Source organism: Oculina patagonica, chromosome 9 (genome assembly GCF_052425735.1).
Source record: "Oculina patagonica isolate OP01 chromosome 9, crgOcupat, whole genome shotgun sequence".
NCBI classification, from domain to species: domain Eukaryota; kingdom Metazoa; phylum Cnidaria; class Anthozoa; order Scleractinia; family Oculinidae; genus Oculina; species Oculina patagonica.
Window position 1 is genome coordinate 24,632,536 of NC_135766.1, and position 12,140 is coordinate 24,644,675.

At 37.4% G+C, this 12,140-nt stretch overlaps 1 protein-coding gene across 1 annotated transcript in view; it reads left to right on the top strand.

Moving 5' to 3' along the window:
- The first annotated feature begins 1,703 nt into the window (after nucleotides 1-1,703).
- Nucleotides 1,704-12,140, top strand: part of LOC144665539 (anthrax toxin receptor 2-like) — a 16,962-nt gene continuing 6,525 nt past the window's right edge. Inside the window, exons 1-11 of the mRNA XM_078526777.1 lie at nucleotides 1,704-2,405; nucleotides 2,914-2,991; nucleotides 5,966-6,037; nucleotides 6,169-6,250; nucleotides 6,468-6,495; nucleotides 7,196-7,272; nucleotides 8,187-8,255; nucleotides 8,859-8,942; nucleotides 9,518-9,578; nucleotides 10,427-10,531; nucleotides 11,818-11,887. Coding sequence (XP_078382903.1) covers nucleotides 2,284-2,405; nucleotides 2,914-2,991; nucleotides 5,966-6,037; nucleotides 6,169-6,250; nucleotides 6,468-6,495; nucleotides 7,196-7,272; nucleotides 8,187-8,255; nucleotides 8,859-8,942; nucleotides 9,518-9,578; nucleotides 10,427-10,531; nucleotides 11,818-11,887 — 848 coding nt within the window. The 5' untranslated portion in view covers nucleotides 1,704-2,283. The remainder of the gene's footprint in view (nucleotides 2,406-2,913; nucleotides 2,992-5,965; nucleotides 6,038-6,168; nucleotides 6,251-6,467; nucleotides 6,496-7,195; nucleotides 7,273-8,186; nucleotides 8,256-8,858; nucleotides 8,943-9,517; nucleotides 9,579-10,426; nucleotides 10,532-11,817; nucleotides 11,888-12,140) is intronic.

Below are 12,140 nucleotides of genomic sequence, written 5' to 3' on the forward strand. Positions count from 1 at the left end.
CGCTGCGACTTGTCGCCTAGTGTGTCCCGACCTTAAAAGTCGCCATGCTCTGACGTCACTGATGCACCCTTTGTTTAAAAATAATTTTTATGTGACCTACAACACGTAGCAATATAGCATGAAAAACATTTAACCTTCGTACCACCTTTATCGTGTTTTATGTCGTGCTGGAATAAATTCTCCCGAGATGAAATGTTTTCCTTGATATCAATTTACTACCGTGGTAAATACATTCCACCTTGATTAACTACACTCTTTTTTTATTTTCTATAAGGATATATATCTTATAAGAAAATCAAGGCTAAACTTTGCGAAATTTTAAGAATATTTTAAGAATAAACCCTAGGCTGAGGTTTTGAAAAGAATATAATTTGTGTGTTGAAAATTTGTAAAATACAATACATTTATATGTTTTCAACTAAACAGTATAAAATTCTTCCTAACTTTAAATGGCAAAACTAGCCAGAAAACAACAAAAACAGCATTAGCCGTGTGTTTTGATGCTTATAAAATTTCTGCAACACTTTAAAAATTTTTGCAAGACGTTATACACCAAACACTTGTAATGAGATCTATAGACCTAATCCAGTTTGAGAAAGAGGCCTGCTTGATTAATTTCAAGGATTCTAACTTCATATATTTTTATTTTTTTTTATATTTCTTTTTCATTAATAGTTATATGTTTAGTTAGTGTATTATTTAATGGCAGGTCCACACCAGCCTTTATGGTTGCCCTACGAGACCTGCCTTAACAAAAAGCTGTGTATGTATGTATGTATGTATGTATGTATGTATGTATGTATGTATGTATGTATGTATGTATGTATGTATGTATGTATGTATGTATGTATGTATGTATGTATGTATGTATGTATGTATGTATGTATGTATGTATGTATGTATGTATGTATGTATGTATGTATGTATGTATGTATGTATGTATGTATGTATGTATGTATGTATGTATGTATGTGATACTCCAATACATTCCAAAACAGAAATGTCGTACGCTATAATCTAAGAATATTCACAAGAATATCGGTAGAAAAATGAGAATATTCAGCCTGGACTGGAAAAAAAATATTCTTATAGAAAAGAAAAGAGTGTACCGTGTTGAATATTTCCCACCAAAAGATCAATTTCCCTCCATGGTAAATAATTTAAATTTTCCTTAATATCGATTTACTACCCTAGTCTTGATGAAATTAGTTTTATCCTGATACAACTGATACCACTGATTTACTTCCATACGGTAAAATAATTAATGAAATAAACGCCACCTTTATATAAAATAGCATTTATTCTTACCACTGTAGAAAATTGATATTTCAGAAAACATTTCATCACGGTAGTAAATTGATATCAAGGTAGAATGTAATCTGACCACGGCAGTAAATCCATGATTATTGCGGATCCAGGATTTTTCTTAGGAGGAATGCATCACAAAAAACCACGTATGTTGTGTTAGAAAGCCGCATGCCATTTCAGGGGGAGGGGGGGGGGGGTGAACCCCTTGCACCCTCCCCCACGATCTGCCCCTGATGATATCATATCATAAGTAAATTCATGATATGATAAAAAAACATTCATCTTGGTAGTAAATTGAAATGAAGGTAGGACACGTAAATAAATAATTTTCACGGAGTATCAGTTCTAAAAAGTGGCCGGAAATACTATGGACTGATTGATGTCTTGCAAAGGTCCTGTGATTGTTATTAGCATCAAAAATGAAGTGCGAAAGATTCTAGCCTTTTATGGATCTTTGTCAACAACTTGTTGCTTCTTAAAACCAAATAACGTCTAGAGAGCACGCAAAATATAATTTCCTTATCACGTACGATGATCAGTCTTACGTTTTTCACTTATTATCTCAAGAGTTTATACTTACCGAGTCTTCAAGTGATCCGGCATTCCTCATTGGCTTTTGCTGTGGTTTTCCCTTATTTGGATTTTATTTTTTTGTTACCAAATCTCTAAGGAAGAGGAATGAAACTCCCCTTCTCTCCAAAGTCAATCATTGAAAAATTAAAAGTTTTCATTTCGATTGACCGAGATTGGAGCTTTAGCCGTCAAGTTTCTATTTATACACTAACCGGAAGCTCACAGTGCTTGAGAGGACATATATAAGACTTCAATCGGACGGCAGTCACAATTACTTGTTAATAGCTGTAGGGATCAGTTTCTGGAAGGTTGCAATAAAACTCAACCAAGTATCAACAGTGCAAGGTTAGGAAAAAACACTGTACGGGACTGAAAAATTATCGATTACAGAAGAAGAAACAAATGGCGATTACTTGGCGTTATTTTGTGCTGGTTGCTTTGCTCCAGGCGTGGATCATTCCTAAACTTGTTTTTAGTCAGCAGAAATGTCTTGGTGGATTCGATATTTACTTCATTCTAGACAAGTAAGTTTGTAGTGCACAAGTTGGATAACTTTTTAGAAATTAGCCTGCATACAGCTCGATATAGCAGTTTCATACTTTCTTAAGCGTTACGTAATGTTCGTGGGACGTAAAACTTGTATCACTGTCCATGAACCGAGTGCTGTAAAACTGAATAATTTGACATCTTTTTAGCTTTGAAAGCTTGGTAGGTAACCCGGCAAGCTGTTTAAATGACTGAATGCTCCCAGGTGGTAAATATAGTTTAGCATACAAAATGAAAAGATTTTCAGTTTCGAATAGCAAATGTACACCGAGTGAGTCAAGCTGTTTTTTTTTTTTGTCGTTTATGCTTGTTTTTGTTATACGTGTATTTGTAGTTTTTATTAAGAAACAGATGGCAAATTAAGAGTAAAGATTACAGGAGCTAGGGCGTTCTTTCAGTTCTGCTAATGAACGACTTAATAAAAGCAACCTCCCCCCTCTCTTAGCTGAGTTAAACTAACAGTTTCTTTTTTTAAAAATTGTACAGATCTTTCAGTGTCAGTCTAGAGTCTTTCCAGAACCAAACAGTCGACTTTGTAGAGAAGACAGTGGAGAGTTTTGATGGGTGAGTTCAAATTCAGTAAATGGGAACAAGCTTAACTCTAGACTTGCCTGCAACCTCTCTTTATGATATCCCTTTAGTGCTAGGACAATCACAGGGAGCCCATACAAGCGGTGTGACTGTTTGCATGTTCAAAAAGAGAATATCGAAGGGGTCTTATCATATATTGCTTAGCAAATATTGCTAGTGATGTGTACATGTAAGCTCAAAATAAACGTAAATCTACCTTGATTGTTCTATTTCGCAGTCTCTGCGGCTCAAAATGGCGAATTCGAGCGATTTGGAGCTGAGGGTTTTGCATTATAACCGTTAGAACTTATAACCGTAGTAACAGTCAACGCAAAATCGCTCAAATTCACCATTTTGAGCCGCAGAAACGGCGAAATAAAACACTTGAGGTAGATTTGCGTTTATTTTGAGCTCACATGTAGACATAGCTAGAAATAATAATCTCATGCATCGAATGAGCTCCCTGTGGGACAAATCAAGGTCGTTTTTGTCGTAGGGACATTATAGTTAGTTATTTTCACCTGTTGGTACAGATTTGTTTCCTTGGTTGTTTACCTATCTCTAGGATGTATATTTTTCCTTTTCGCATCCGTTTTATATATTAGAATTGACATCTGCAAGTTGAAGTGCGTCATATTCTTTCACATTGACTAAAAATAACCATTCGAGATCAATATTTTGATTCGACATTTCTATTTCCAGTCATGATCAATATTTCTTCACATTGAAATGTACCAAGATTCGAAACGCACGTGCAGAATTATTCTGCTCATTAAACAATTTGTTTGTTGACGCGGGTACGTCAAGCGACCATTGTTCAACTACGAAAAATATTCGTTTAAGTTTGTTATTAGTTCATCAATCATACCTATCTACGTACATTCAGCTGTTGAGTGAATATGTATCGAATTACTACTCATATACGTGAGTTTTGCAGTTTTAGTACCATGTCACCGACGATAGTGAAACAGCAAGACCAGATAGCAAAACTAAACATCTATTGGGCTAAAGCAGCGCTTCTTTTTTAATTTCTTTCACGGTTTTCAACTTTTCACATGGACTAGTTGGCGAAAATCCAGCGATACCGCTGGAAAGAGCGCGATGGAGTCAGTAAACTTGCCAAGTTTTAGAGTTATTCCTCGCGAAGCGAGGCCGAAGGCCGAGCGTAGCGGGGTGTATAATTTTGTCCCTCAAAGGGCTCAGGCGGGATGAAATCTCGTGTGGAGTTTACGGTCATATATATATATATATATATATTTGTGAGCTTGGTGTCTGGCGGAAATGACGACACACGGCCGCGCGCTGGTGGCCTAATGGTGTGAGCGTCGAACTTCAAATCAGATCTTCGGGACTGATGGCGTGGGTTCGAATCCGGCTAAGGTTTTTTTTTTTTTCTTTTTTTTTTCTATTTTTTTTTTTTTGTGGGTTTGAATCCTGAGCCTTTCATTTTTATCGTTTTTCGACATTATAGTCCCTCAACGCCTATTCAGGCTATAAACCTTTCATGGCCATCAGGGGCGCGGGGGCGTGTTGTTTGTTCAGTAACATGTACGAAACTGAATTTATCCTCCTGCCGTTCGTTCTTCTTATTTTTAATGCCCTGAAATAAATGTTCAAAATGCGAATATCCAATAATTTGTCGATGATTTTGAAAATAGCCTGCGCTTTCAAACGCTTTATACCTCTTTACGAACCAGAAAGAGCCGCCATTTTCAAAGCGGAGTGGACCCTGGGAACGAGGGTGTCGCGGCCATGTCCGTTACTAGGCAACAATAACAAATCATCGGTTAAAACCGGTTATCACTCCTTATTTATAACACCCCCCTCCATCCCCAACCCAGAGCTTCGCGAGACCCTGCGAGTCACGTATTACTAGTATGCTTTAAGATTAATTTTACAACAACAACAACAACAAGCTTTATTTGCATGACTTTAAGTACATATCATTCGATAGAAGATTATTTCGTAAAGATAAGTATCTCAAAATGAACTTCATCAGTTGAGTATTTAAATAATAATTTGTGTTGTTGGGGGGGGGGGGGGAGGTGGCACAAACTTGCCCCCAACCATACTGAATTGGCGGGTTGTGGGCAAGACCTTCTCTGACAATTCAGACTAGATGGTTGGGGGCAAGTTTGTGCCCCCAACTATACAAACGTCTGTAAAATTTCGCGACTTTGCGGAGCTATACACATTTTTTAAATATCACTCTCAAACTTGCAAAGCTTGCTAATTGTATGACGCCCTTTTTAGCAGTATCAATGGATTTTCGCTAACTCTGCTGGTCCGCGCCAAACGTTGATCGACTGAAAACAGGAGAGGGGTGGATTGATGAAACTCTTAATTAAAGTTTTCGCTGTTGCGTTTTTCAGGGATTACGAATGAATCTATTTTGTGTTTCGTGATGGAAGCAAAGACTACAACAAATCGCTGTACATGTTTGATCACTGTTTCGTCGTTTTTTGGTGTTTCATTGTTTAGTAATGTACAATGTGTACAGGGGCAAATACAGACAATTCAGAAACAAAAAGGGGGACCGTAGCAGATGGCGTGAAAACTTAGGGGGGATGGGGGAATCCCGCTAGAAAAAATGTAGGTTCATTATGAAGCTATTCTATGCATTCTATGGGTATTTTTGACGAAATGATAGATTTTTATTTTCTTAGACAAATTAACCAGTGCCTTTCCAACTGGCTTAAATGTCTTCTCCAATGGCTTTAAATGGCGCTCTGGCAAAATTCTGGGGTGACAGGACAAAATGTTCGGAAATATACACTGAAATAGGCATTCCATCTTGGCAAAGTAGTTGCAATACCTTTAGTCGGTGTGACCTGGTAGGAAATAAAGTCCAGTATTAATAACTTTTTTGTACCCTTTTTCCAGAACAAAAAATGAATTCGTCTTAGTAACGTAAATTAATTTTATCGTTAAATGAAAGTGAAATATTGATTTCTTTTCCATATCTCAGTAAAGAAGCTCGATTCTCCTTCATTACATTCTCATCAGACGCTGAAACTGTCATGAATTTGACAAGTGACAGGTATGTTTGTTTATCTTTACTTTATTTATTTGTTAATCACACGACTTTAGTTACTTGACCTTTCCATTATTGAGCTGTTGAACGTTATTTTTATAATTTGTTAATACATATTTTTCCTTTTTCACGCTAAGAGCTCAAATCAAAGAAGGCCTTAACACCTTGAGAAAAGTTATACCACAAGGACTTACTAGGTTAAATCAAGCTCTTATTATGGTATGTACAATCTTACTTTCTCTAAGCTCTCAATAATTATGAAAAAAGTTGATTATGGAAGTATTTTCTATCACAACTAGTTAGTCAATATTTGCTTGACAGTCCATGCTTACAAAACCATGCACCCTTTTATAATTTATCACCTAAAACTCGACCTGTTTACACAACATAAGCTTTACTGACTTCGTGTGTTTTATTTTGTTTATATTTCGAACAGGCAAATAATCAAGTAAAGGATCAATCAAGTGAGTTATAAAAAAAAAAAATAAGTAAGCATGCAAGTAAGCAAACAGGCGGGCAGGCAGGTAGGAAGGTTGGTAGGTAGGTAAACGCTCAAGAACGATTGTGGATTAATTTTCTGCTAACGAAAGTGTGCACAAACCGAAATTTCACTGCGTTTTTCCTACAGAGCGTAGCCCCATAACCATAGAAATAGAAAATCATGCGTTTGATTTTTCATGGCCATTTATGGTCGCGGCATGGTTCGCGGGCGCGTGCGCCCTACGTCCGAACGTACGACGACGTCGCAGACGAGCCAAAATGAGCCAAAATGGCTAGCAACATGGCGGCCATACTCCAGAAATAGGTTAATGTTTTAGGTTAACGTCAGCTTACATCTTTATACATCTTTGATATTGTGCATCCGTGTTATGGTCTATTGACAGCTGTCAAAACATCTGTCAGTTGACAAGTATCACATCACCATACCGCGGGCTCATGTGTATAGCTCATCGAGGTCACGTGTTTTTCTAAGTACACGTTAACCAGGTAATGGTTTTCTATTGGCTCGCGGGCTAAGTCCTATTTTTTTCTGTCTATGGTCAGTAAATTTCAGATTTAAATAAAGGGCAAAGTAAATAACCGGGGAGCTTCCCTTTTGTAAAACGCTTGGCTAAATCCATTTAATATCGTTCTTCATGGTTGTGTACTTACATTAAATTGCAGAACGGCAGTCAGCATTCAGTATCTACATCATTCTGACAGACGGGATATTTACTGACATAGGCAAAGCAAATAACCAGGTTTGAGACACTTACTACAATGTTCATTGAGCTGTTATTCCCTATTAAATGTAAGCATGGCTTATGGGTTATACTGTCAACAGGATACCAACAGCAACTGAACAAGAAGGACTGCACAAAATACCGTTAAAGACAATTATTCCAACTGGGCTCTTCGATTCCCTTCATAAGTGCACCTCAACCCTATACTTTCCCAGAGAAAAGAGAAATTTGTTTTTCATTGATACACGGTATTTGAAAATACGATTCGAGATGTGATTAGTGCCGCCTGGGACACTTTTAAAAGCCCAAGCGCAGACTATAAAACCAAATTGATTGCAAGGCTGGTACAACGGCAGGAGGGCAAGATTTATTGGCCAATATTTCAACTAGCAGAGCTAGTCTTCTTCAGGGCCAGTACTATAATATAAGGAAAATAACGGCTCTAAAATTTGAATTTGGATAATACAGTGTGGGTATTGACAATTTCATTATTTTTGTTTTTTTCAATTTTATTATTATTGTTATATATCTTGTCACCGTATATCTTTATATAGCCTGTATTAGGTAAACATTAACCCACACTGTATTATCCAAATTCAAATTTTAGAGCCGTTATTTTCCTTATATTATAGTATTGGCCCTGAAGAAGACTAGCTCTGCTAGTTGAAATATTGGCCAATAAATCTTGCCCTCCTGCCGTTGTACCAGCCTTGCAATCAATTTGGTTTTATAAGCACTTAGAGTGACGTCTGGTACGAGTATTTCTTGAACAAGAGATCCGGCAGCAGAGAAGCCAAGCAGTTTTTTCTTCGTTGCGTGGTCCCCTGCATCCAAACTGTTTTTGCAGACTATAACTTACCTAATGGTGGCTCTTCAGCTGCTTCAGGAATTTGTGTACAGTTTTCTAACTTTCTCTCTTTTTTCCATTTTAGTCAAAGATAGCAAAACAAGCTGGAACAATAGTATATTTGATCGGAGTGGGATTTTATAATACTACACAGGTAGTACGAGAGAAACAATTTGAAAAATGTTTATCCAGTTATGTTTGAAACTATCTGCGTGAAGCTGAATCGGACTGAGTGAGCCGTTAAGTTAATCCAGAGGTCCTGGGTTTAAGCCCTGTACATCATTTTACATCTATTTTTAAATTTTAAGTTGTACACTGCCCTAAGAGCTTAATAGCTTTAAACATTTAACCGTGGATAAATAAAGTTATCATCATCATCATCATCATCATCATCATCATCATCATCATCATCATCATCATCTCGCCAGTAGTTAAGTGATTTGTTATCTGTAGCTCCAAGCTCAAATCCTCGGTCACACTTTGTAAATACATGATCAAGTTAACTATTCTGTCTCCCGCCAGTAGGGATTTTGAACAATGCTATGTTTATTCCCCATGTTTGTTCTCTTTGTTTGATTGACATGCAAGCAATGTTTGCTTACTTTAGTTAGGTAAGGTAGGTAAGGTAAAACTTTATTTATGCAGGGTGGCTCATTCAGCACAGTGGCTGGTCTCCAGAGGGGCCCTGCTAAATACAATTTCTAACGAGAGAAAATATTTGTAAAGTTCTTAAACTGCCTTTGCATCATCATTGCAGCTAAACGTCTTGGCTTCCAAGCCACCAGAGGATTTCGTGTTCACAGAACCCAGCTATTTAACCTTGAGGAACTTAACTAGTGACGTGAGTATTGCCGTATTGAGTTCCCAGGGGGGGGGGGGGGGTACTCCGGCCTGTAAATGACGGGGAAGATCGAATGGAGGCAAAACTCAGGACCCAAAAAAATCCCTTAGTCTTCTGACATTACCCAAAAAAAAATCCCTGGACCAAAAATAACCCCCCAAAAAATCCTTTGTCAAATTACCCCTAAGTTTCCAGGAGAGGCAATAATATAACACAAAGAAAATCAAAATAAAATGAACGCTGTTGTGTGTTTATTTATCATACCATAAATACGCCAAGGCCCCGTCAAGGCACTTTATGTCGTTTTTAATACCCCCCAAAAATCCCCTATTTTAATCAAGTCACCCAAAAAAATACTTGCCAAATTCTCCAACCCAAAAAAATCCCAAAATCAAAAATTTCAAACCCAAAAAAATCCTTCGATCATCCCCGTCACTTACAAGCCGGAGTACCCCCCTGGGATTGAGTTTACACCTCTCGTTACGTACGATACATTTACGTACGGTACGAGGTGTTTGATTTTAAAGGTAATTTTGTTTTTCTTTGATAAAGACTGTTTTTACTCTTGATCATAGATTTCTAACAGGACGTGTGTTGAAATCACCTCAGTAAAACCCAAGCAAGCCTGTTTAGGAGGTAAGGCAACTGCATTCTCTTGTTAACCTTAAAAAATTAACAACTGAAGAAAACTTCAATTTAGAGATAAGGGGCCAGGTCAGTGGGAGGCTTGTCAATTTTCAAGCATATTCCGGACTCTGCAACGATTTAATTGGTTAACGAGAAAGCAAACAACCAAGCAAGGAAAGTAGCACGTTTTTCAAGCGCATCATGATCACGTGTTCATTCAGAAAGCTCGCGAGAAAACACCACTGTCACCTCCCACACAGCGGTCAAACGCAGCGCGCGTGCGCAGTTCATGTGTAATTGCCACCAAAATTTTCCATACAAAGTCTTAAATTTTCCGTAAACTTTTGCTTTAAAGCCAAAAGTTAACGCCGTCCCTGGAAAGTTAAGGTTTATACGCCGCTTATGGATTGGAAATTTGATAATTCATCTCCACTGAGTGTCCCAGCTTAAAATGTTCTTTCACCGTACTATTTCTTTAACAATTTCTAACAAAAGTTTGCCAACTTTCAAGTCGAAAGTTCGAGGCGGCAAAGACCGGATGTGACGTCAATTTTTGCGTTTGACCGCTGTGAAGTCACCTCCCTTGCTGGTAGGCAACTAGTGACCAGCGGTGAAGCTCATCTATTAAATACTTCAATGATGAAGAAAATACTTTTAAAATATTTTTTTTTAATCATGTGAAACATCCTGTTGAAATTTTGAGCACGAGTTCAAACCCTGCACTGTTTATAATTGTAAATTTTTTTAACTGAAGGAAAATTACACCTCTCTACTATATTATAGCTCAGTAGTGTTCAAGTTTTCTTGGAAGTTACTAATTTTAGTCAAGTAATCATTTCTTTGTGTCAATTTTGTAGAAAACAACACAGTCACTGTGTACGGGCGAGGCTTTGATAAGTTCAATTCCACTGAGTCTCATTCTGTTTGGTGTGGCTTCAAGTTTAATGACGCTCATTGTCAAGGTATGCTTGATATGTAACGATTGTGTTATAATAACGAAGGCATTTACACAGTTTGACTTCACGTGTCAAAAATAATGTCGTTTAGTGATTCTTGACTGCTTAAAGGGACAGGGTCACGAGAAGTATTCTAAGTTTTTTGTGCAAACTATGCTAGAACTGTCAGGGTACATTCACTTAATAAACAACAAAATCAAAATAACCTTTAAAAATATAAGAAAGGAAAAAAATCAAGATATGAATAAACCGTAATCAATGTTTTTTTGTATTTTTTCCTAAAAAAAAAACACTGTCAAACTTGAAAACGCCGGCCCGTCTTTTTCAAGTTTTAGGCCACTTTCTTCCTACCTATCCACAGCCACACCACTTTTTAACAATTTTCATGACTAGTACAGTACGTTTTAGCAAGGCCAGGTCACTAATAGTGGATTTCCAATTAATACCAACACCTTAACTGTATTTTCAAGTAGCACTAAATCAAAAAAACAAAAACAAAATAATAATCTATTATGATGAGGTCCTGCGGACTACAGATGTAGACGCGTACGCCCGGGGGGGTACTCAAAAAAGTTTTATACGGGGAGGCTCCGCCCCAAGTTCCAACCCCTTACCCTTTTACATACCATTTTTGACAGAAATTGTACCCCTTTCGTATACTTTTAACTGAAAAAGGTACCCCTTTCATATACCAAAGAGATATGGCGTGGACTTAGAATAGGACGTTTTCTTGTTATTTTTATGTAGCGCTTAATAAATTAAAATAATACAGCCATAAATTGCGTCTGTTCGAAATATTTTAATTAAAGGCCCTTTTAAATAGCCAAATGACAAATTTCTATACCCTTTCATATACTTAAACTCGTGAAATCCCTACCCTTTTATATACCTGAAGCCTGAAAAAGGTACCCCTTTCGGGCGGAGCCTCCCCGTATAGGCCATTATAGGAAGTACCCCCCCCCCCCCCCGGGCGCGTACGCAGTCAGCTTTTTTCCATATGAGACCGACCAACTGTGTTGATAAGATTGCATGTGACCAGAGAAACCAAAAGCTACGTGAAGAAAAAAAGATTTCCGTGAGAAAAAAAGTCAAGTTGCGTTATTGGGAGAGAACGCAGACACTATGTTATGCAAAATTTTATTGTACTGTGAAATTGCTATGGTTAGCAACCAATACGGATGGGAGAATGCTGATCAAATTGATTAATTTGATGGCGTCTACTCAGGTAGTAACGGCCAATCTGATAGCAAATAGACAATATTTTCTCGTAATTTTTCGTTTTTCATTAATAGTAACGAAAGCCAGCTTGGTTGAAGAAGACCGATTGCTTTGTCCCTTGCCTGTCTTGAATGACCCTAAAAGGTAAATTTATAAACTTGTCTTTTGTGGGCTAATAGCATAGCTTTACATTTTCCACTTGACAAACTTTTTGATTATCTTTTCTTATTTAATAGTCTCGACTAATAGTCTTTAGTCCTTTGATTGGCTGAAAAGTATGAAAAACCAACAAAAAATGCCATTCAGGAAAAGTTTTGCCAAAAATTGTCAAGGTGAAGTTTTGTTACCTTTTTGATTGGCTGCGAAGTTTGGAAAACCAACAGAAAGACGTCAAAAA